The sequence below is a fragment of the Melospiza georgiana genome, chromosome 24 (assembly GCF_028018845.1).
Source record: "Melospiza georgiana isolate bMelGeo1 chromosome 24, bMelGeo1.pri, whole genome shotgun sequence".
NCBI lineage: Eukaryota > Metazoa > Chordata > Aves > Passeriformes > Passerellidae > Melospiza > Melospiza georgiana.
In genome coordinates this window covers 6,534,672-6,559,505 of record NC_080453.1, presented here as the reverse complement: position 1 = coordinate 6,559,505, position 24,834 = coordinate 6,534,672, and the positions used below count along the sequence as shown (strand labels likewise).

The 24,834-nt window shown below is 53.8% G+C and overlaps 1 protein-coding gene across 1 annotated transcript; it reads left to right on the top strand.

The window, feature by feature from the left end:
* The first annotated feature begins 736 nt into the window (after nt 1-736).
* LOC131093248 (protein argonaute-1) lies at nt 737-23,240 on the top strand. The gene is made up of 19 exons (XM_058040374.1): nt 737-820; nt 7,709-7,892; nt 8,588-8,708; nt 8,837-9,018; nt 9,287-9,423; nt 9,524-9,658; nt 9,912-9,999; nt 10,946-11,093; nt 11,196-11,315; nt 11,906-12,028; nt 12,390-12,523; nt 13,663-13,847; nt 13,999-14,158; nt 14,446-14,536; nt 16,217-16,411; nt 16,604-16,738; nt 17,586-17,687; nt 18,465-18,664; nt 19,084-23,240. The coding sequence occupies exons 1-19, from the start codon at nt 796-798 to the stop codon at nt 19,190-19,192; spliced, it is 2,574 nt and encodes an 857-aa protein (XP_057896357.1). The 5' UTR covers nt 737-795; the 3' UTR covers nt 19,193-23,240.
* The last annotated feature ends 1,594 nt before the right edge of the window (nt 23,241-24,834 follow it).

Here is a 24,834-nt window from a genome sequence, read left to right as displayed (position 1 = left end):
GGGATTCTGTGCCACCACTTTGCTGTCTGTGCAGCTCCAATTCCAAAATCCCAGCTGGATCCTGCTCCAGCCACTCCCTCAGGACAGCAGGAGCTGCTGCTCATGGTTTGGGAGAACAGCACGAGATGGGAATGCTTTGACAGCCTCAATTCCTGGAATGGGCCAGCCAGGAACGCACACCTGGGCTCGTTGTGGGAGTGATGCTCCTGGGGTTTATGATGCTATTGACAAAGTCAAGGCACAGGGTCGGGATTTGCGCTTCCTGGGAAGGACAGGTCTGGGACGTGGTGGGAGACAGGATGGAAAGGGGAATGGGACCCTCTCTCGGTTATGTGCATTGCACTTCAGAAATGACCGTACAGCGGCCGATACAAGGACTGGCCCTTCCTCCTCGACCCGGCCAAACAAAAAAAAGTCAAAAAAAAAAAAAAAAAGGGAAAACCACGAAATAAACCCACGAAATAAATATTTGTGGCAACGGCGCAGCAGGGTGCCCGAGCGCCGGCGGGCGGACAGCACTCCGCCGCTCCCCGGCTGCAGCGAGGCCGCGGCTGGGCATCCCCCGCTATCCCGAGCGGAGCCCCCCGGTTCCCCCCCGGTCCCCGCGGGCCCCAAGATGGCGGCGGGACCGGCGGGCGCCGCCTTTGTTGCGCGCGGGGCCGGGCGGCGGCGGCGCGTGCGCGCGGCGTGAGGGGCGTGAGGCGGCTGCGGCACCGGCCCCGGCCCTGCCCGGCCCCGGCCCCCGGCACGGCCCTGCCCCGGCCCCCGGCTCGGAGCGGCGCCCGCGTGGATGGGATGGAAGCGGGACCCTCGGGAGCAGGTACCGCCGGCGGGGATGGGGAGGTCGGAGCGCTGCGCGCCGGGGAGCGCCGGGAGAGCGGCGAGGGGCGAAAGGGATGAGGCCGGTGGAACGGGGGGCGGGTGTGCGTCGGGGGCCAGGGGGCCTGTACCGGGTGGGGACCGGGGCGGGGAGCGCGGTGTAGGGGTGTGCGGAGAGGACCGCGGCGGGCGGCGATGGATGTGGCGGCGGCGCGGGATGTGCGGGGGCGATGCCGGGGATCGGCGGGTGTCGGAGCGCGCGGCTCTGAGCAGCGGGGCTGCGGGGGGGCTGCGGGGGGGCTGCGGGGCCGGCGCGTCCCCCGGGTGCCCCGAGAGCAGCAGCGCTGTGGGCGCTGGGCAAGCGGCGATGGAGGGACCCGCAGAAACCTCGCAGGAGGGGACACAGGGCCGGGGTCACGTCCAGCCGCAGGTCCCCAGAGCGCGGAGCGAGCCCTGCTCAAGGGGCCTGTTCTGCACAAAGCAGCAGCAGCATCCCCCCAGCTTCCCAACCTTCCCCCCAGCTCCCATTCCATTCCCCCTATCTCCCGCCCCCATCCATCCCCCCGGCCCCCATCCATCCCCCCGGCTGCCTTTCCACACCCTTCCCTGCCATTCCCCCCCTCCCCAGCTCCCATTTCATGCCCCAGCTCCCCGTTCCCGAGCTCGGGGAGCGGGGCGCCGGCTGCAGCTGGCGGGAGGCCGGCGACGCCGTGTGCCGTGACAGCACGAAGCGTCTCCCCTGCCCGTGCCAGGGCATGCGCGGAGCCGGGGCTGAGCCTGGCCCCGGGGGCCGAGCTCCAGAGCCACCCCGTACCCCCGTGTCCCCTGCCCCAACCTCCGCCCCCCGGCTGGGCACCGGAGCAGCTGGCAGTGCCCTTGGTGCCGGGCAGCTCCGCGGGGGTTTGGGGAGCTGTTCCCTAGGCAGTAGCATCAGCTGCTGCTCGCTCCTGTGCCTGGCCTGAGCATCGCCAACTTGTGCTGCTGAGTCGCAGGAGGATTTTGGTGCCTAAAATAAGGCAGAGGGAGGGATGGGGTGATGGAGACGCGGGTCACTGCCCTGCTGAGGCACGGGGCGATGGGGATGGGGAGCTGCTGCCCTTCCAAGGGACAAGGCACAGGGATCAGCAGTCACTGCCCTACCACCTCTCTCTTGTGCTGGTGCATTTGCCACCCTCCGTAACCCATCAGCCTGGTGAGATTTTGACAGAAATCTGCTGAGTGTTTGTAAACTTCAGTCCTTTCTTACGATGTTTACACAAAGTGTGACACAGAAATCTCCCTCTGTCTGCCTTAGCTTCTGGCTGCTGGGTGCTTTGTGTTTGGGCTGATTTATGGCCTCTGGAAGCCGTGATTTGGCGGCACCACAGGCTTTGCCAGCGCCTTGGGGCGATAGCAGCACTGCTGCCTCAGGGCCACGCAGATAACGCTGCCAGGCACCCTCCTCCCCCAGCCTGAAATGATGCTCTTAAGGTGCTTCAAAATAATCTCTTGTGTTGTGATGGGGATGCACTTGGTGGACAGGTTTGGGTTGTGAGGGCTGCACTGGGAGCAGGGCTCTGCTGTTGCACCTTTGGGAGTTTCCCCTTCTGTCTGACTGGGGGATATCTGCTCCCACCCCTTGGGAGGGGACTCATGAACCCCATGTTGTCAGAGCTGCTGTGAATCCTGCCCTGCTGTGGAAACCCTTTGCTTGTGCCAGACCCTGAGCCTTGCATGTGAGCTCTGATGGTGCTGTGGCTTATCAGGGCAATAAAGCAGAAACTGGCGTGTGCCTGGATGTGCCCAACATGGAGATGCTTGGAAAGGCAGCGGGAAAACCCAGGACAGCACTCGGGGAAGCACACACATGCGGTGGTTTTAAAAACTAAACTTATTTTCCCACAACTTTTAGTTTATCCCTTGTGAACTTCCTAAAGGCTGTTAATCTCAACCGTTGTCTTCCTGTGCTGAACCTTGCAAAAACCCCAAAGCTGCTCCGTCTGTTGGGGCTCTTTATCTTCAGGAAACACGAAATTGCGTATGCCTGGTTCTGGGACGGGATTAGGCTGAGAAACAAAGCCGGGAGAAGCACCTTGCCTGGAGACACAGCACGGATGGTTTATCTCTAAACACTCTTCGCAGCCTCTCCCTAAACCCTGGGAAGAACAAAACACAGACAAGTTATTAAGATGGCAGACGCGAGGAGGAAGCCAAATCAGGCAGAGAAGCTGCTCCTTGGGCAGGGCGATGTGTGCAGAGCCACGGGCGGGTTCAGCCTCCGCTCCGGAGCCGGTGCCACTGCAGGGCTGTGATGGGACAGAGAGGAGCCGGCGTCGCTTTTGTCCTGTCCCTCCGGCACCGGGGGCCGCCTTTGTCTGCGGCTCTCGGCTCTGCGCGTCCCTGGGCAGCGCAGGAGCAGCAGGAGACCCCGCAGGGCTGGGCAGGGCGTCTCAGCCTCCACCCGGCCCAGGCACCATGAGCGGGGACCCCAGGGTCACTGAGCAGAGTCACCCGGTGTGCTCAGCAGGGGTGCTGGCACTTGCTGTGACAGTGTTTCTCAAACCCGTCAGAGGGGTGGAAAAGAGAGCTGCTGGACAGCTGAGCCCAGCTTGGCAGAGCCCTCACGGGTCAGCTCCTGATTGAGCTGTGTCCACACCGCTGGCATCACCCTGCTGGCATCACCCCGCTGGCATCACCACACCGCTGGCATCACCACGCTGCTCTCCAGAGCCAGAGCAGCTGGAGTACAGCCCGTGTGCGGGTGTGATGGGGTTGGCACCCCTCTTGCTGCTGTTCCTTGGGCTCTGTTGTAGCCCCTACAGCTTCACCCTCTTGCTTGGCTCGGCCTGTGGGACTGCACGTCCCAAGAGTGCAGGGACAGCCAGGCAGGTTTATGGGCTTGCACTTTAGGGTGTCACCTGTGATTTCCAGTGGGAAGCACAGCAGTGTCCTTTGCAATGTTTAGTGTGAGGATATGAAGAACTCAGCAGTTTTCAGCTGTCAGTCCTGTAGTAAAACCGTTTAAAGCCCATTTTGACTCATTTTTTGCATGAAGCCACCCCAGAGCAGGGCTGAACCAGAGCTTGGGCAGCTCAGCTGTGCCCTCAGCAAGCCAGGCTCTGGTGCACAGACAGATTTAATGCTGGGCTCTGATGGCTGCAGATGGAGCCTCTGTCCCGTGTGTGCATCACCTGCTGAAACTCAGTTTGGTGTCAAACCAAAGAGCACTCACAGCTGCGTGACCCTGGCAGTGCTGAGGTCACTCGGGAGGAACAGGCGGCGATGTCTGGCTTGGCAGAGCTGAGATGGGGCTTTTTGAAGTCTGGGCTGCATGGAATGGTGTTGGTCTCCTTAGAGCCAGTGGTTTTGAAGCTGTCGAGCCTGGAGATCGGGAATGCCAATTGCTCATCCTCCCCAGCAGCTGCCTTTCCCACTGGTGCAGCCCCTTGCTTTGCTCCCCGGCAGGGATTTCATTTCCCGGGGGTATTCTGGGGTGGTTTAGAATGGAGATGTCTCAGGGTGAGGATGGACACGCTGCGTGTCCGGTGGCATTTGTTGTGTCTGCACCTCCGTGATTACCGGCCGTATTTTGGCGGGTGGGTGTGCGGACAGGGCCCGGCACGGACCCGCCGCCGCCGCCGCCGCAATAAAACTCCCTTTTGTCTGGGCCCCGTTCCCGCGGCCCCTCGGCTGAATGCGGCGCTGGAGAGGATTTCAATGACATGGTAATTTCATGCCGTCCCACCGGCGGCTTCGCCCGGCGCAGGCAGCTGTTGGGCAGCGGGTCGTGTTCCCCAGCTGTTACAATAAATAACAGAAACAAAGCGTATTCCAGCGCTAATTACCTCAAAGTTGCTCTCACTTCGTTGGCTCTGCCCTCGCCGCCGTCTCTGCCCGCGGTACCCGGTGCAAGGGCGTCGATGCTCCGCCGCCGGCGCGTCCCCAGGGCACTGCTTTGTGTGCGAAAGTCTGTGATTCCTCCCGGGCCGCGGAATTTCTAATGGCAGCGGATTTCATCCCGCTCACTGGCCGCATTGTGCTGCAGGAACAACACTCGCCCTGCAGCCCCCGGCCCCGGCGCCCGCATTTACATGACAAAGTGGGAGCCTGTGCGGCTTCGCCATGGAGAGTCGAGGTATGCAGGAGCCAGCCCCCCCATGCAGGAGCCCCACTATGTGCTGGAGCCCCCCTGTTTCCATGCACTTTGGGTAGCTTTTTAACGAGGCTTCTTCTTGCTGGCTCCTTTGCTGCTGCCTGAGCCGGCTTCAGGCATGAGGTGCCTGGGGATGGCAGTCGAGATGTCTGTCCGAGATGTCTGTCCGAGATGTCCATCCGGGATTCCCTGGCAGCATCCTCCGAGCCAGGAGAAGGGTAGCTTTCACTGAGGCAAATCATGGAGGGACCCTGAGTGCTCCAGGGCAGGAATGTAGCATGTGAAAGGATGAGCCAAGCCTGCATGTTCAGCAAAAGGTTTTGGGGGTCTCTCCCACCTGGGCTGAAGCAGCCAAGGCTGGGTGAGAGCCTGCCTCACATGCTGGAGGTGCTGCCTGGGCAGCTGCTTTGGCTTGTCAACATTCAGGGACTGTGTGTTGTGGTCACCAAAATAAAACTCTGTGAGTCAGCCCAGTGCTGAACTTGCCTATCCTCGATGCTGGTCATGGTCCTGCCCTGGTCTTTGCAGAGCATCTCCTATGCCATCAGGTGCTGCTCCCTCTGGCCACTCTGGCCGTTTATCTTACCCTGTGTTTGCTGTATCTTCTGTGTCCAATCAAAATTCTGAGCCAACTTTTGTGTTGCTGGAGGCTGCCTCCTTCCTTCAGCTATGATTCATGAGCCTAATTGTGGGGTGTTGTGTTCATGAGGCATCTGGGGATGCTCTGGCAAAAGGGTTTGCATGGATAAGCCTTAGTTTGGGAGTGACTGAGGCAGTGCCAAGTGTGGGATTGCTGTGGGGCAAATTGATCATACCTCTGCAACTCCTGCCAGCCCTAAACTGCCTTCAGCTCTTCTTGGGCACCCAAGTGCCACCGAGCAGCTGTCAAACTGTGGCCACTGCCCTGTGTTCCCTGCATCTGTGGGGTCACCACGGGCACAGGGAATTGCCTGTGGTCCTGCTCACACACGGCTGCCAGGATTGTCTGAGGGGTGAGATGATCCAGAGGAGGAGAAGCTGTGGGTTCTGGCCTTGATGTGGCTGCAGGAAAGGCAGCAGAGAGCTGCTGTCCCCTGACAGATCTTGCAGGTGGGCGGTCTGGCTCCTCACTCAAACTCAGGGACTGGGAGGCTCCAGCAGCACTGGCAAATACCTCTTTGCTTGTGAGCCATGATATAAAAATGCATCAGCTCGCAGCCAGGGAGGTGGCCACTGCCAAGAAATGTTAATCATGTGGAGACATGACTTATACCGGGAGCAGCTCATCTGAAAATCAGTTCCTTCAAACGAGCTTCTTCCGAAGTGCAGCACAGATGTTTTTTGGGGGCGGCTGGCACTCACCCTGTCCTGGGGCAGCTGTGGGTGCCTGCAGGGTCTGAGCCCCATGGTGAACTCAGGGATCCCCACCTTGCTCCAAGTCCTGTGCTGCTTTGTCTGAGGAGGTGCTGGGGCCAGGCAAGCCCCGGCTTGGGGCTCCCAGCAGATTTTGGGTCTTGAGCTCCTGTTGCGGGGCAGAAGCAGGAGCAGAGGTTGGCTTTGGTGAATTAACTTCTGAATCCAGCAGTTCAGCCCCTGGATGCTCACAGGAGTTTTCCCATCCCCTCAGTGTCCTGCAGCACAGGTGGCCTTCCATAGGCAGGAAAAGTCTTGCAAAGTTTGGGTGCAAAAGTAAAAGGCAAATTTGAAGCTTAGTTTGCTGCTCTGCTGTTTTTCTGCTTCTGGTATTTTTAGCCTGGAATGGAAATTTGGATTTAAAAAGAAAGTGGATGGGAGAAAGGGGTGCTAAAAGCACCATGTGTTGAGGAGCTGGAATTGGAGCTGGGTGCTGTCTGTGGGCCGGTGTGGACAGTTGGCTGTGCAGGTGGAGCTCTCCAAGTACCCCCACACTGATCCCACACCGGCCCAGCTGGCTCGGACCTCACGGGGTTTGAGGAACAAATAGAAGGTGCAGACAGGGAGGGGTGGAGATGGGCAAGGTGGGAAGGAATGGGGCAGGAAGGGCAGAGCTCATCACCTCAGGGAGCAGCGGGGTGGAATAATTCCTTGGCAATATTTTCAGATACATTTGAGTCCAAGGGTGCTGTTGATTTACAAATGCAGCTCAGTCATGTAGCCATGTGCTGGTGCCATCCTGCATCTCTCAAACTTCATAAGTGAGTCTTTCTAATGGGAGTTGTGGAAAAACTGGTATTTCCCTCTTTACAGGTCCCCACACTGCTTCAAGTGGGGATTTGGGATTGGTTTGGAATTGCTTTGGGGTTTTTTTTTGTGCAAAACCCAGCCGTTCAACAGTTGTGTAGTGCAGATGGAATAATGCATTTCCTGTTTCTCGTGAGTTGGAATTTGCTGGGGAATGAAGGGGAAACGCATGTGTCTGTATGTCCCTGCTGACAGAGCATCCAGGGAATTGCATGCCCTTGGAAAGGGCACCATGATGATGGAGCTGGTGCTGCTCTCCCGTAGCAGGTGGCAGTGCTGGAGCCTGTGCCAAGGGAGTTGATGGGGCCCCTGTGCCTGGCACTGCCCTTCAGCAGCTTGGCTGGCACCAGTGCTCCCCAGACGGTGCCCAGGGAAGCTGCTTCCTGGTGTGCTGCTCTGAATTCTGCCACTGCCACCTCCTGCCAGGAGGAGGGGTAGTGGGACACCTTCCAGTTCAGGATGTGGTGATGGAGAGCGCTGTGACTCTGAGATCTGTCTGTCTGTCTGTCTGAGTATGGGGCCCCTGGCAGCCCTCCTGACCTGTGCTCCCTTCCACAGCTGCAGGCGCATACCTGCCCCCCTTGCAGCAGGTGTTCCAAGCACCACGTCGGCCTGGGATAGGAACTGTTGGCAAGCCCATCAAGCTCCTGGCCAACTACTTTGAAGTGGACATTCCCAAGATCGATGTGTATCATTATGAAGTGGATATCAAACCCGATAAATGTCCACGCAGAGTCAACAGGTAAGGCAAGTATTAGAGGTTTGGCACTTGTTCCCTGCTTCTGGTTTCCTAGTGGAGACTCTGTAAGTGCCTGTCTCTGTCTTTGCAGTAGAAGCCATCAGGGTGACCATTATGGTAGGGGTCACAGCAGTGGCAGGGGTCATGGCGCTGCATGATGCCCACAGGTGGCTGGACCCCCCAGCCATGTTTGTGCAGCCAGTGCTGCTTCCTGGCCTGGGAGCACGAGGGGTCTGGAGCCTCAGCACAGTCCCTGCTGCTCCAAAGCAGCTGTGCTACTTTGGCAACAATCCCTGATTTAAAAATAGCAAGCCCAGACCTCAGGCCATCATGTTCTTTTCTTTGTTTTTCTTTTTGATGTGCTCTTCCCTGCCTGTCCCCTCCTGCCCCTGCAGCCTGGGGAGCTCTGTGCCCCAAGGGCTGGCGAGCAGATGCTGCATGTGCTTTGTACACTCCTTCTTCCCCCCAGTGCCATGAACACTCCTTCTGCCAAAGCCAATGGCAGAGCTGTGGGACAAGGCACATGTCTGCTTGTCCAGGGGATTTCCTGCCCCACAGGTCTCAGCACTGTTTTCAGTTGCCCTAGGGAGAGAGGCTGGGGTGGACTGAGCAGATTGCAGAAGGTATCAGGCTGTAAAGAAAGTGACAAAACAAACCTCTCCCTTCTCTCCTCCTGCTCCTCTATCTTGCCTGTGTAGGGAAGTCGTGGAGTACATGGTGCAGCACTTCAAACCACAGATCTTTGGTGACCGAAAACCAGTCTATGATGGGAAGAAGAACATCTACACTGTCACAGCCTTACCCATTGGGAACGAGCGGGTAAGAGTGGCAGCAAGCCCCATGTGGGCACTGTGACCTCCCTCCTGCCTGGGAAAGACCAGCAGAAAACAACCTCACCTCATCCTGCAGGGATGCCATGGTCACTGTCCCTTCCCTCCTGCACCCAGGTTGACTTTGAGGTGACGATCCCAGGGGAAGGCAAGGACAGGATATTTAAAGTCTCTATCAAATGGATGGCCATCGTGAGCTGGCGCATGCTGCACGAGGCCCTGGTCAGCGGGCAGATCCCTGTCCCACTGGAGTCTGTCCAGGCTCTGGATGTTGCCATGAGGCACCTGGCTTCCATGAGGTACCTGCACTGAGGGACAGTGGGGCTGTGCCAGGGAGGGGAGGGGACTGCTGCCCTTGGCAGGCTGCTGTGGCTGAGACTGGCCTTGACAGTCATTGGAGGAGGCAGCTGTGCCAGCCGTGTCCTTGGGTGGTCCTGTAAAAGAAATAGATGCAGCTGGCAGGGTGAGTGCCAGCTCGAGGGTCTGAGGGTGCTGCTGTGGGCGCAGTGTGTGTGCCATTGACGTGTTCACAGGTTCCCAGGTGTTCACAGGTTCCCTGGTCCACAGGTACACTCCCGTTGGCCGCTCCTTCTTCTCCCCCCCTGAAGGCTACTACCACCCCCTGGGAGGGGGCAGGGAGGTCTGGTTTGGCTTCCACCAGTCTGTCCGGCCTGCCATGTGGAAGATGATGCTCAACATCGATGGTGATGTTATTTCTCATGCTGGGGGGCTGCAGTGGGAGGGCTGGGTGTATTTGGGAAGGCTGGTTGAGAGCAGAGACACATGGTGATGTCTGTCCCACAGTGTCGGCCACTGCCTTTTACAAAGCCCAGCCTGTGATTGAGTTCATGTGTGAGGTGCTGGACATCCGGAACATCGACGAGCAGCCCAAGCCCCTGACGGACTCACAGAGAGTGCGTTTCACCAAGGAGATCAAAGGTAGAGCCCCCAGAGAGCTCTGGAACCCATCCCCTGACACTGGCTGTGGCTTGTGTCCCACCTAGCCCCTGCAGTAAGGTGGGGCTACATTTTAAATGTCTTCTGGGGCACCACTGCCTCCCTCATGCTATTGCTGAGGTATTTGCAAGCAGAAAATTAGTTAAGGAAGCTGTTGACAGTGTCCTGGAGAAGGGACAAAGGGAAATTGCTCCCATCTTCACCATGACTGTGCTGTCTCCCTGTCTCATACCAGGTCTGAAGGTGGAGGTGACCCACTGTGGGCAGATGAAGAGGAAATACCGTGTGTGTAACGTTACCCGACGGCCAGCCAGCCACCAGACGTAAGGCGGGTGGGCAGATGCCCTTGGAAAAATCCTCGCTGCTCTCCTTGTTAACAGCTGCTGGTGTCGTTAGGGAGAGCTGAACAGGAAGCTCCAGTCTTTGATGGCAAAAGGAGCCCTGTGCCATGTGTGGAGTGGGATGCAGGGAGATGGGAGCTCAGAGGATGCTGTGTCTGGCAGGCAGAGCGCGGCGGCGGGCGGGAGCTGACATGCCAGGAATTGTCCTACTTTTTACCTCCGGGTTTGGTTTTCTTCATTCTTAAAATACTCACTGCCAGAGCAGAGACTTTATCAGGGGCTAACACGAGTGTCTGCCTGGAATTTTTTGTGTGTGCCTGAGAGCAGGCTGGGCCTGGCACCCCTCAGTGTCTCCTGTGCATCAGCATCCATGGGTCACAGCCTTGGGGCTTGGCGAGCACAGGAGGAATGTGGCACCTCGCTGATGTAGTCAGCATGGCTCTCCTGTAATTTTGGTTCTGTACAGAGTATCAGGTCAATTCTGCATTTTCATGGAGCTCTTTATGGGGCTGGGAGTAGCTCTTGCTGGCTGAGGATGGGTATTGCACTCCAGCTGTGTCGTGGCACCTCTCAGCCCTGCAGCCTGAAAGTTTGATTTTTTCCCCTGTTTCTGAAGGGAGATATTCCTTTCCTGCCTCCCTCTGCCCACCCTGCAAGTGCTGTCCAGTACCTGGAGACGCCAGTTAGCCTTTTCCTGCAGTTCAGTTCAGCTCCCAGAGAGGACACCAGGCACAGAAGCCCTCCTGAGTGACAGTGTTGTACTTTTGTGCCCAACCATGGCATGTGTGGCAGGTCCTGCAATAAACATCTGCCCTGATGTTTTATTTTGTTGTATGGCAGCTCCCTTTTCCCAGCCACAGTACACAGTGCCTGAGGTCTGAAGTGTCTGTTCTGAGTAGGTACATGCCTTGTGTCCTGCCTCTGCCAGGTTCCCCCTGCAGCTGGAGAGTGGTCAGACAGTGGAGTGCACAGTGGCTCAGTACTTCAAGCAGAAATACAACCTGCAGCTGAAATACCCTCACCTGCCCTGTCTCCAGGTTGGCCAGGAACAGAAACACACGTACCTTCCCTTGGAGGTGAGTGTTGGCACCTGTGGTTTGGAGCTGTGCTCAGTTGTGGTCCCCTCGTGTCTTACCTGTCCCCAACACATGGCTGCTGTCTGTCCCCTCCCTGTGCAGGTGTGTAACATCGTGGCAGGCCAGCGGTGTATCAAGAAGCTCACGGACAATCAAACCTCAACCATGATAAAAGCAACAGCCAGGTCTGCCCCAGACAGGCAGGAGGAGATCAGCAGACTGGTACGTGACACAAGTCCTGGGGAGGCAGGGTTGGGGCTTGGCACCAATGGCAGATTATGGCATTGTGTCCCTGGTGGACTTTGCCATGGTTCTGCTTCTCAGCTGCTCTGTGGTGGAGAGCTGTGACCTGCTGAGGAGGTGTTGGTGAGGTTAATGGTGGGGTTTTATCCCCCTTTTCCCACTGAATCTCTGTGCAGTGGTGCCTGTGTGTATGTAATGGACAGTGGCACAGGTGAGCCTGGCTCAGAGAGACCACACAAACGCACATGCCACAAATTCAGGCCCTTGCATTGATGGAGCCTGATCCAAAGGGGCTGGAACTAAAAATGGGAAACAGATTAAAGACACATCCCTGGCTGTGCTGTTAGTTGTATTGTTTAGTGTGTTTCAAAATCAGGTCTCCATGGATTAGTTGACAGGAGAGGATTTGGGCCTCAGTTTTGATCTGCTCGGCCTCCCCTGTCAGAGGTGCTCCACCTGCAGCTCTGTGGAGAACAGGGTTCAGGTGTCCATATTTCCTGGCCAGCTGCAGTTGCCTGGGATGTAGCAGTTGGTCCTACTCCCTCCCATGGCCTTCCTTCCCTCTGCAGATGAAGAATGCCAGCTACAACCTGGATCCATACATTCAGGAGTTTGGGATCAAGGTGAAGGATGATATGACAGAGGTGACAGGGCGGGTCCTGCCAGCTCCCATCCTACAGTATGGAGGCCGGGTAAGTGGGGCTGCCTGGGCTGGGCTGCACTGTGCAGGGAGATGCTGTCCACAGCTGGAAACACTGCTTCTGAGCTGGAATGTTTTATCAAAGTGCCTTGGCTTTGAGTTTTTTGCAATATAACTGGTTCTGAAAGTTGTAGCCAAGAGTCATTGGTGATGAGATGAAGAGGAGAGGGGTGCTCAGCATAGGGCAGCTCGGGTGAACGTTCTCTCACTGCTGAGGAGCTGAGGCTGTGCCCATTGCCAGGGAGTCAGCTCCAGCACTGGGACAGGGAGCACAGCCCCAGGCCATGCAGGGCTCTGGGGCTGAGGGGCCAGGCAGGCTGTGGCTGTGCTCTGACCCTCTGTTTGCCTTGCAGAACCGGGCCATTGCAACTCCCAACCAGGGTGTGTGGGACATGCGAGGGAAGCAGTTCTACAACGGCATTGAGATCAAAGTCTGGGCCATTGCCTGCTTTGCCCCGCAGAAGCAGTGTCGAGAGGAGGTGCTGAAGTAAGGAAAGGGGCAGCCCATGTGGGTGGGGGAAGGCAGAGGGGCTGTGGCTGCAGAGCCACACTGCTGCTCACAGCTGGGGACTGGGGGTCTGGCATCTCCACTGCTTGTGGTACCAATCTGATGTGGGGTGTCCAGTTCCTGTTGCTTTTGCTTTATCCAGAGAGCCTGTTTGTCCCAGCTGCAGATGGTCCCAAAGCCATCACAAAGCTGCCAAGTTGGAGTGAGTACCTGTGGGCTGTCAGTCAGGTTCCTCTCAATCTACTCTTTGCATCAGGGAGCTGCAGTATTGAGAGATGAAACTGCCAGCTTTAAAGCTGTATTGAACTCTGAATCTCCCGAGAGAAAAGGTTCTGAGGATTAAAAATTTTCCCAATCATCTGAAATTATGTAATTAATGTAGGAAGCACACTAACTTTCCACCGGTTATTACAGAGAAGTTTTGGGCTTTCTGAGAAGCTTCGGTGGTTTAGAGAATATGTTTCTCTAGCAAAGTGACACAGAGCAGGAACAGTTTATTTGATTTAGGGAAATGGTCACTTTGTTTTTGGATTCTTCTGAGGCCTTAGGTTTCTCCTGACTGAGAGTGGATGCATCAAGGTGAGCACTTTGTGTGTTTGGCATGGTCAGTGTTTGGGGTTTGGAAGAGCTCAGAGTGTCCAAGTCTGCAGTACCTGGGTGCAGGTGGGAGTGACACTGCACTCCTCCCGTGATCCCTTTGCAGCAGAGCTGTGAGCCCTTTGTTCCCTCTGGCTCTTAGGGCATCAAATGCTTGGCATTCCCAAAATCCAGAGTGTGGCTGAGTTGTGGTAAGTGCAGGCTGGCATCAGCTTTGCAGTCACCTGGAAATCAGCTGTTGCAGGCAGCAGGTTTGTTCCCTGCTGCTCCTGCTTCCTCAGGGAGAAGGGCTCAGCTCCATTGCATTAGGAAGAGTCAGTACATGGGTGAGAGGGCACTGAGAGGGGACAGTTCAGCCCTGTCATGTGCTGATCTTGTGTTTCTTGTTCCATGCATGTGCTGGGTGCCCTAGAGCTGATGGCCCTGTCTCTGTGCTGTGCTGCAGCACTCGGCCGTGGGGCTCAGTGGCACAGCTGGTGTGCAGGAGGGCTCAGGGCTCACAGCTTCTCCTCCCAACACAGGAACTTCACAGACCAGCTGCGCAAGATCTCCAAGGACGCCGGGATGCCCATCCAGGGCCAGCCCTGCTTCTGCAAGTACGCCCAGGGTGCAGACAGCGTGGAGCCCATGTTCAGACACCTCAAGAACACCTATTCAGGGCTGCAGCTCATCATTGTCATCCTGCCAGGGAAGACACCTGTGTACGGTGAGTCTGGGGCCAGCACAGAGAGGGGTTTTGGGCTGGCTCAGCAGGGCTGGCTCCTGCAGGGCTGTCTCTCCCCATTCCTGAGGGTGCTGCTGGAAGTGGTGCAGGGCTGATTAATTGCCTTGTGCTCACCTGCTTCCTCTGCCCACAGCTGAAGTGAAGCGTGTTGGGGACACTCTCCTGGGAATGGCCACACAGTGCGTCCAGGTCAAGAATGTGGTGAAAACCTCCCCACAGACCCTTTCCAACCTCTGCCTCAAGATCAACGTCAAGCTTGGCGGGATCAACAACATCCTTGTGCCTCACCAGCGGTTTGTATGGCCACTGCCTCTCATACTTTGGGGGTTGTACCCCTCATCCCTCACGATGCTGCCTGCCTGGTTTACATGGTGAAGAGAGGGGGCCTTCATAAAGCAGCTCTTTGAAATGGGGGTTTGTAACTTGTTTCACCTTGTTGATAATGAGGTGTTGATGTGTCCAGGCCAGAGTTGGAGATCAGGAGATATCCTTGATATCATCTGCTCATCTCCATTGGGTTGTACATCGCCCGGAGATGGCCCCAAAAACTCACTACTTGTTTTCTCTCCTCTCCCACCAGCTCTGCTGTCTTTCAGCAGCCAGTGATCTTCCTTGGAGCTGATGTCACTCACCCGCCAGCAGGAGATGGGAAGAAACCCTCCATAACAGCTGTAAGTTCACAGCTTGGTGCCCAAAACCCTGCAGGATGCAGGAGCTGGAATGGGATTCACGTGTCCATGTGTTACTGCTGTCCCCATAATGACACTTCTCAGGGTAGGCCTGTACCCTGTCAGGTGATTTTATCTGAGTCCTGGGAAGTTTCCTCCCAATCCCTTCCTGCCTCTCCATGCAGGAAAGCTGCAGTTTCTGGGAGCTGCAGGGAGACTGGCAGCTGCCAGCAGATGGGGCTCGTGGTGTGCTGGCCCCGAGTGTGGCCCTGACAGCGCCAGGAGCTTGGTGCTGCATGCAGTCATTCTGGGGCATCCCTGTCCAGCTGCAGCCCTTCACAGACCTTCCCCCTGCTGGAGAGCTGGGGTTTGGGACATGGAGGAAACTGGCGTGACTGGGCTGCTGAGCCCTTTGTGCAGGAGCATTTGCCTTTTTCTCAAGTTAAAAATGAGCATCCATGGAGCAAAGTGCTGCTCGGTGCCAGCAGGGCCAGGGACAGCTTGTGCCCCGTGTTGGGCTGGGAGACACTGCCCTGTGCTCGTTGCCATGCAGGATAAGCACGTCAGCATTTTCCTATTAAGTTCTTAACTTTCCAGGACTCACAGCTCAGGTTTTCCTTGGCATGCAAATGCGTCTTTGGAGGAGTGTTTTTTTCTTAATTAGAAGGGGTTGGGAAAGGCTTTGGGCTGTTTGCTGTAGGTGTGGGTGGGACAGAACAGTCTGTTTCCTGGCAGCAGAGCTTCCCCTCTGAAAATATCTTTTGTGGTTTGTGCAGGACCACTGGGGCTTTTTTCTTAATTTTTGTGAAAGCTTTTTTGAAGCTGCAGGGGAGGAGAAGGGAAGAGCCTTTGAAGTAACTTGATCGTGTCCTTGGTGTGTTGCTGGTTGGACAATAGCAGTGGGTCTGTGGCTGAAACTAAAGAAACAGTTTCTGTTGTACACATTGGTTCTAGTGGGGGAGCCCCAACCCCAGAGCTGTTTGCAAAGTGAAAATGAAAGTGTTGGGGAAGGCAGGGGCAGCAGATTCACACTGCTCAGGATGTGGAGTCTGTGGTGCTTCCCCTCTGCTCAGGGAACATGGGGCACACTGCACAGTCACTGCTGAGTGTGGGGAATGAGGCAGCTGGGTGTTTGTGCCCCAACACGGGCCAGCCCTTGATTCACACTGTGCCCCCAGCTCTGTGTCACAGCCAAGCCCAGCTGCCCCTGAGCTGTTGCTCTGACGTGTCTGAGGTCTGCCTGCACTGCAGTGGGAACTCCCTGCTCAATGGCTGCCATACAGTGACTTGACCTTCCACATCCTTGGGCAGCCCGTGGCTGTCTGGGGCAGCCCCACTCCCTCTCACTGCCAGGCAGGAGAAGTGAAGCAAGGGCAGAGCAGCGGCAGTCCCCCACAGCCACAGCATTCAATGGCACCCACCAAAGCTGTCTCACTGGAAATTCCCACAAACGTTTAAAAGGGCATGGCAGAGTGTGACTTCAGGATGTGGCTGTGACCAGGGATGTCCCTTTTGGGCACTGATTGCCTGTACAGTATTTGCTGTCCCATCTGATCTGTGAGTTCAGGTGCTCTGTTTTGTTTCTGTGGGAAGCAGGTGGAAGCTGGTAATGTCCCACATCCCCTCTGTCCTTCCTGGTGTAAGACACGGCCTGTCTGTCTGTCTGTCTGTCTGTCGCTGCAGGTTGTGGGCAGCATGGATGCCCACCCGAGCCGGTACTGTGCCACGGTGCGCGTGCAGCGTCCTCGCCAGGAGATCATCGAGGACTTGTCCTACATGGTGAGGGAGCTCCTCATCCAGTTCTACAAATCCACACGCTTCAAACCCACCAGGATCATCTTCTACCGTGATGGTGTTCCTGAGGGGCAGCTCCCACAGGTGAGGACCCCTCAGATCCCTGTTTGCCAGTGGGGCTGCACCAGCTCCCATGGAGTTCCTTAGGGGTGCTCAAGGACAGCTGGGTGCTGCTGTGTCCCATCATTCTGTGTGCCCTTGTGCTGCTGTGTCCCCTCATTCTGTGTGCCCTCGTGCTGCTGTGTCCCCTCATTCTGTGTGCTCTTGTCTCTCCAGATCCTTCACTATGAGCTGCTGGCAATCCGAGACGCCTGCATCAAACTGGAAAAGGATTACCAGCCTGGCATCACCTACATCGTCGTCCAGAAGAGGCATCACACCCGTCTCTTCTGTGCAGACAAGAACGAGAGGGTGAGTGCTGCAGGGTGCCAGGGCTGGAGGCGGCTGATTCATCCCTGTCTGATGGAAGAGCCAGCCCTGGCTTTCCGAGGGGAAATCTCACCGCTGGCAGGGAGAGCTTGTTCTGAATGAAACGTGCTGCTCAGTGGACTCCTGCAGCCACATGGATTAGTCTGCTTCTAGAAGCCCAGCCAGCTGTTTGCTGTTATTATGAGTTACTGGGTGCTGATGATCCTAGTGACTCTTGAAATAGCCTCTGTCAGCTTGAAAACATCTGTTGTTTTGGTGATAGCTGGAGTTGCTGACGTGACAGTCTAAATAACCCCTTGCTTGCTCACAGCTTGTTCATGTGTGCTGTGTAGTAACATTGATTGCTGTCACTGTTCCTAGATTTCATCTGAATTTAATGATCAGATTGAGTCTAACCAGATTGCTCCACATAAGCAGGAAGATTTAATCTTGGGAACTAAAGACAGGATATAAAAGCCCCAGTATCTTGTGGCACAGACTCCAGCACATGCTCTGCAGAGATCCCTGGCATTTTCCTCATCTCTGTAGTAGGATGGGCCCCTGCCCAGCCCTTACCCTGCTGCTCTCTTTCCCGTGCTATTGGCTATGTCATGCCTGGTGTTGATGCCTGCAAAAAATGCCAGCAGGCCTATTTGTGCAGGGAGCAGAGTAGGATGAGCTGCTTCTGTCCCCTCTGAATAGGCACTTGGAGACCATCTCTACATCTCAAAGGGAGATGGAAACCCTCTACCATGGTCCTGGGACAGGGCAGCTGTGTTAAAGACAGTGCTCTTGGCAACTGGAAATAACGAAACTCTGCAGTGCTTGGATCTCTTTCTGTTCCCTGCAGATTGGAAAGAGTGGGAACATCCCAGCAGGAACAACAGTGGATACCAACATCACCCACCCCTTTGAGTTTGACTTCTACCTGTGCAGTCATGCAGGCATTCAGGTACTGTGCTCCAGCACTGGCTCTTGGGATGCTGCTGGGTTTTTGGCTGCTGTTACAGATTGTCCTCATGCATTTGTCCTGGCCCTGTCAACAGCCAGGATTTGAGGATAGTTGGATCTGAGCTGCCACTGCGGTGGTTTGGCAAGCAGGTGCAGGGTCTGTGCTGCTACTGCATTGTGTGGCACGTACTCGGTTTCTCTCCTGGAGCCAAAGGTCTCTCCTAAGAGATTTTCCTCCATCAGAGCAGCCAATTCAGCAGCTTGTCAGCTGGTGTCTGAGCGTGCCGGGCTCGCCGGGGCGCCCGCTCATCAGCAGGGACCTGCTGTCTGCCCGTGGGCGGGAGAGCCAGGCCAGCCGTCCCTGCCTGCTCTGCAGCTGCCTGGCTGCAGGCAGCCAAGATTAGTCAGAAACCGGACTGGAAAAACTGCAGCTGCTTCCAGAAGAGAGGCTGCTCGGCTTCCCCTCCTCTGTGCAGACAGTGGGAACTGGCCTGGGTCGGTGGGGATACAGTGGGGGATGCACTGGGGGATGCAGTGGGGGATGTGTGGCACAGAGGGAACAGGCACCAGGCAGCAGCATTAGTGCTGCTTTGCACCTTGGTGCTAAGGGTTTTCCTGCCTCAATGCCGTGTAGGGTTCTCACAGCAGGGAAGCACAGGCATCCCTCCTGCCTAGGCTGGATCACAGATCATTTAGCTCAGGGAGGAGCTGATGGGCATGTGAGGCAGCTGCATCCAGGTGCCAGCAGCATCTCTCACACTGGCCCTCTCCTTCCCAGGGCACCAGCCGGCCGTCCCACTACTACGTGCTGTGGGATGACAACCGGTTCACGGCGGACGAGCTGCAGATCCTCACGTACCAGCTGTGCCACACCTACGTGCGCTGCACCCGCTCCGTCTCCATCCCTGCCCCGGCCTATTACGCCCGGCTGGTGGCGTTCCGGGCACGGTACCACCTCGTGGATAAGGAGCACGACAGGTGAGGGGCAGAGCTGTGGCTCTGGGAGGGCACAGGCAGGCATGGGAAGGGGATCTTGATGTTTGAAAGTGCCTGTGTCTGAGAGTGCTGCAGCAGAACGTTTCTAGGGGAAGACCTGCGTGTAGCTGCATCCTCTTAAGGCTCAGCACAGGGGAACGGGGATAAAGGAGGGTTAAATTCTACCCTAAGCTCATCCCAGGTTTGTGGGAGCATTCCTGGGGTGTCTGAGCATTTCCAGCTGCCTCAAGGTGCTGGAATCTGCAGGCATGGTGACCAGCATGCACAGCATCCCTGTGTACTGCAGTGAGGTGGCTTTCTGTGCTGCCAGCGCTCAGCTAATCCCTGTCTCCAGGGGAGTTTCTCAGTGTTCCTGAGGGGAAAATATGAAATAATTACACAGTGATTTCCTTGATTTTCAGTGGCGAGGGCAGCCATATATCTGGACAGAGCAACGGCAGAGACCCCCAGGCCTTGGCGAAGGCTGTGCAGGTTCATCAGGACACTTTACGTACCATGTACTTTGCTTGAAAGCCTAACTTTTGTTACCTCACTCAAGAAAGCTTTCAGATTTGTAGGAGCCATACAAAAAAGGAAGCATTGGGACACCTTGTTTTTTTTTCCAATGAGAAATCACTGCAGGGCAGGCAGTGTCGACTTGAGGCAGGAGACCAGCACCATGGGACAGAACGATCCAACACCTTTGTAGGATTGGAAGAGACTGATGACGATGATGATTATTTTTTTAATTTTTTCTGGCTTTGCAAAATTTTGACCTGACCAAACACATGAAGGCATTCAAGGGAAGGGATAAAACTCCCGGGAGGCGGAAGCAGGTTGTCATTTTTAAGATGCAATACTAGAGACTCCTGACTGTGAACTGGCGGCTTTGGTCCTCCGTTGCCCACCAGGCGCTGGTAGGTATTTTTTGTGGGGGTTGGGGGAGGGGATTTTTAGAGCCTTAAAACAGAAGACTAGATTTATAAAACTAATATTTTAGATTATGAGATGCTTTAATGGGTTGAGGGGAAAAAAAAAAAAAAAACAAAAACAAACCAACTAGTTTATAGGAGAATTGTAACACTAACAGTTCCCCACCCTCGAGTAATTCCCCCCGGATAATGTAAGGCACCCTAGCACTTAGCTCAGAACTGAAAACTGTCTTCCTCGTGTTACAAGCTAGTCAGCTGCTGCCGCTCAAAGCAACAGTCACAGACTTTTCCATGGGTGAGTGCCTTACTATGATGCTGCAAAATTTCAATGTTTTTAATCTTGTAAGGAAACTAGTAATCTTGTCTTGATGGTGGTCCATATTTCCATCAGAAGGAGTTAATTTCTATGGTCCTCAGTTGCAGTTTGTGTCAGATCACGACCTCACGGTGGTTAAACCCCATTGAAAGATGTGCACTTTCATACAGGACACGTTTAATGGCTGCTGACCCATTTCTGTTTCCAATGTACTACTTGTTATTTAAAACTGTTTCTGACAAATGGGGGCATCTCCATCCCATTAGGACAGAAAGCGCTATCCATGTTTTTCTTTCTTTTATTCCCCCCCCCCTAATTTTTATGATGGACACCGGGATTTTTTTACTAAACATTATTTTTATACGATATTGAGTCTGTTGCCAAAATCCACAAGTCATTAACATTCTCAGAGTTTACATCCCCACGCTTCCTGAGGCTGTGTACTCACACCACAGCTCTCCAACATTTCTGTCCAACGAGTGCTGCAGCCTGTGCAGTGCTGGGTGCTCCACAGTGCCCATGCCAGTGTGCATTTGGCACGTGTCTGCCCGGGCCAGCTGCTTTCCCATCTACCACATCCCCACCTCCAGCACCTCCAGGCTCTCACCCTCTCTGCTGCTAGGTTTTGCTGCTCTTTGTGTCATGGTATCACTGCTCTCATGCCCAGGGTTTTTGTTCTGAAAGCACACCAGATTGTTCCTTAGAATGATGAAATCCCTGTTGTTGTCAGGTGGGAAACTCCTGATTTGTGCTTGTACCAGGAAAACAGCCTTTTTCCCCACAGGAACCTGGTCACTGCTTTTCAGACCCGTTTTGCTGCACAGTGACCGTATGCACGGTGGCGGGGCCGTGGTGGCAGCTCAGTACCAATATCATCCGGGCACATTATCTGGGTTTTTTTCTATGAAAGTGTTCACAGCGCTTCCTTCAAGAGACAAACGAGGCGCACGCTCCTGCCACGTTCTGAGGGGAAGAGCTCTGGTATCATTTTCCTGCCCAACGCGTTTCCCAGGCGGCCCCACGCGAGCGCTGCCCCTGGCCCGCGCGCGGACAGAAGCACATCTCCACCTCTTTGGTTTGTACTTTCTGACGTTGAAACTTGCCTTGCCTTCATGAAAACCACACTGGTCATGTTGGCCCATTGAGCTGTCCTAACCCCGGGAATTCACTCTTCCCGTTTTCTTTTGGGGCAACGTGTTTGTGAACAGTGACAACATCACTATGCTATGCAAACTAAGTGCTGAGCCCACTGATGTCACGTTTGGTGAAGATCCTACGTTTAGCACAGTCCTGTTTTCCTCAAGACCACACTGTTTGGTTCATATCCTCCTTTGCACCTTGTGTCAACCTCCACTGCTGTATATCCTCAAGGTGACGGGGAGGAGACCAGGACCTATCCGTGGTCAGTAGGTAGGGAACTCTTAGGAAGGCTTTTAGAGCGTAGGGAACACATCAACACTAAGTGTCAACATGAGAAGCCTACATTCCTCTACACAAGTGCCTGCATAGTGACACCAATCAGCACCTCCATCTCATCCTCCGAACTCTGACTTATGTTCATTGAAAGCAAAACAATCTCAGAGGGGCTGTTCCCGCTCACCTGGTGTTAGAAAGCTCCTCATTAAGAATAAAATCGGGGTCAAGGTCAAGGTTCTCTCTGCAAATCAGTTTGTTCACCAGCATTACACCGGAACGCACCTGGCTGCTGCTCTGCAGTGAGGGGCAAAGGTATTTTGGTTCCTCGTTTTAATTTTAGTGTTTTAGTTGGGTCTAGAATTCTGAAATGTCTTTTAGTAGCTGTGGCATAGCACGTGCCATTTTTAACCATTTGAAAAGAGATAGTGTGGGCATTTACAGAAACAGCTTGTTGCTCTGTAACAATTTTTTTTAACCTTGAGACTTGAAATGTAAAATGGACCTTTAAGATTTGCACTCATTTGTAAGGTGGCTGTTCATAGAAAACTATGAATGAAGACTTGCTGATGTAGCACCTACTTTTAACAGCAATTTTAACTACACAAAAGCTTCAAAGCTTCTGAAACTCTCAGCTGTTGACTTGCAGATCGTGTTCTGCCCTTATTTCACCCTCTGCGTTGGGTTTTCATGGTTTTGGATAAACAAAAAAGCCAAACTCAGTAGCTGCTGTGCCCTTTAAAACCCTGTTTCCACTTTGAAGAAGTTTAGAGAGGTTGGAGTGACCCGCATGTTTTCTATACCGGATTATGCACCGTACCCTCTCCGCGCTCCAGCATCGGCATTTCTCCCCCTCTCTTGTCTGAGATGCAAACGAGTAGCTGCATGTTGAGGTGCGTTTTGCTGCCTGTAGCGGATAGGTGTTACCCCAGGTACATATCAGGATCTGTAGTTAGCCCCAAACCCCACACGGGCATCCCGATCAGCTCTGCCTTCCCGAGTTCCACCTGCGCCTGGAAGCGTTGCCGAGTGCATGCAGCTCTGTGGGAAGAGGAGTAGTTTTCATTTACCTGTAGAATTGTTTCCCTTATCTGAGCAGGACGGGGTGGGAGGGCTGCTCTGCCCTCTCCCCACAGCTTCCAGGGCAGTCGGGGTGTTCTGGGATCGCACACGATGTCTCAAAGCATCCAGCGTTGCCTCGCGGAAGGTTTTCTTCTTGGAAAATCAGTGTGAAATAAAAGAATGTGATTGTTTCAGGAAGGGAAGCCAGACAGCAGGAGAGCAATAAACAAGTGAAATTCATATCTTGCCTGAGTGATTTGCACTTCAATAGTTGTGAAAGAAAATTTCCAGGACTCCAGTGCTTTTGTGTTTGATTTCCAGCCCCTTTCGTACCTCCTTTCTATGAGCAAGTGTGGGACTGTACATAGGGTGTTTACAGGATGCTCCATTTGGGTTGTTATTTTTCTTGTGGGTTTTTTTTGCTCTAGCTTGAACTCTGTATGGTCCATTTGTTAAATAGCCGTGAACACTTGATGTACAGTACTTACTAAACAAGCAGCAGCACAAAACTTATTTTATTAAGAAAATATGGCTTATATTTTAAAGGTTGAATATCAATTTTTTTTTTGTATGTGTGGAATTAAGACTGGTGAAGAGTAACAAAATCCTTGGATTAGGCCAAAAGAAAATACTGTAAGATCCTAACCACCTCTTTATTAAAGAAAGCAGTATGATCAAAGCTCCAGAACAGTGTATTTATATTGGATTTGATTTAATTGCCTTTGTGGATTTTTTTTTTTTTTGCCTTGGTCCTGATTTTTGCTTGCAACTTCGACTTGCAGTCCCAAATGTCTGTTACCCTGTAACTGTTGGCAGAAGACCTAAATAAAAGCAATGTGAATATGTCGGGGTGACACTCCTGAGTCACATTGGTGGGGAAGGGACATGTGCATCCCAGGCATTCCCTGGGGACAGGCTGGGGGACAAACAGGGAAATGCTGACTGGAGCTGAATTGCATCAGACACTGCAGAGGATCCAGCATCCTCACTGTCCAGGTCTCAGTTCAATGAGAGAAACACTTAAGCAAATATGTGCTTAAATCTTCTGGGAATACAGTACAATTCCACTTTTATTAAAATGTCACCTGAGAACTGACTGATTTTGGGCTCCTGGGTTATTAGATAACAGAAATGTTCATCAAAATCTGCTGTTCCTGCAGCCTCACTGAGTGCTTCAGGGGCTCCTGGCTCTGAGGTGCTTTAAGGACAGATTTCAGACTCCTTTTGGATTGAGGTTAAACTCGATCCTCTGGGTTTCTGCACTGCCTCGTCTTTTGCATTTCCCATCGTGTTTTACATTTCCCAGCTTTGCAAATCTTGCAAACATCCTAATCTTCTCCAATGCCAGCAGCCTATGGTTGAGTTTTAGGGTCCAGAACTGAAGGTTGTTTCCCATCCTCTGAGTTCCTTGTTGGAGGAGTTCTTTGTTTTACCTTACAAAGATGCAGGGGCAGACCTTAAGCCAATGAATGATTTAGCAGTTGAGCTGTAACTGGGTTTTTGAATAATGCCAAGGAATTTTAAGGAAATGCTAATGGCATGCAGGCACTTGTCAGTTAATTTACCTAACTGCAGCGCCAGAAAGTTCTGCCCTGAGATGGGCACCTGGGCAGGTCCTGCACACATCCAGCTGCTTTGTGGGTTCTATCTCCTATTTTAAAAAGAATCTGTAGCAGTTTTAAAGGGGCTTTTTCTATGTGAGGTACAACAGCAAATCGTGCCTTGTGCAGCTGGCTATGGAGTCCTGGAAAACAGGTCAGAAAACTGGTTTCAAGTGTTAGATTAGCATTTGAGCCCCAGCCCTGGTGCTGATTACAGTGCCCGAGCTGTGGGACCAGATGTGCTGCCCCTGAGGGATGTGTGTGTTTGCAGAGATGCCTCTCCCACGTATCTGCTTCATCCTGGAGATCACATTTCCCACTCCCCATTTAAAGTCAGGAAATATTCTAGTAGGTTACCTTTAATTTGCATGGGTTTAAAATCCTTACTGTGTCACTTAACTGATAACTAAATTTATGCTTTTAAAGACTAATTCAGCTGGGAATCATCAGGATGGTAATTCTTAATAATGACCCTGACATTTGGATTATGGATCTTTAACTTCTGTTGGCCTCAAATTCCAGTTCTTTGGTACTTCCCAGTTGTTTCCCAGGGGAAGGGCCCTCTCAGTACCACAAAAAATGACATTGTTTCTTCACAATGAGTAGCAGGTTCAAACCCACTTGGAAAAGTCCCAATATACTGTTTTTACAAAAAAAAAAAAAAAAAAAAAAAAAGATATCTCTTCCCCACATGCCATTTGCCCCTTTCACCCCTCTGCTTGTTTGGTGCCAGTTTGTGTATAATATCCCTAACACAGCGGTACTGAACATTGCTAAAACGTCTCAAAAAATGAGGACAGGGCAAGCATGAGCTCTGAATTTATGTTGATACAGTGAATCACCAAATCA

Bases quoted from the DNA above. Each gene is read 5' to 3' on its own strand.
- LOC131093248 (XM_058040374.1), top strand. From the start codon at position 796: ATGGAAGCGGGACCCTCGGGAGCAG. The intron at 7,893-8,587 runs GTAAGGCAAGTA...TTGCCTGTGTAG, and splicing joins TGTCCACGCAGAGTCAACAG to GGAAGTCGTGGAGTACATGG. The intron at 11,316-11,905 runs GTACGTGACACA...TTCCCTCTGCAG, and splicing joins AGGAGGAGATCAGCAGACTG to ATGAAGAATGCCAGCTACAA.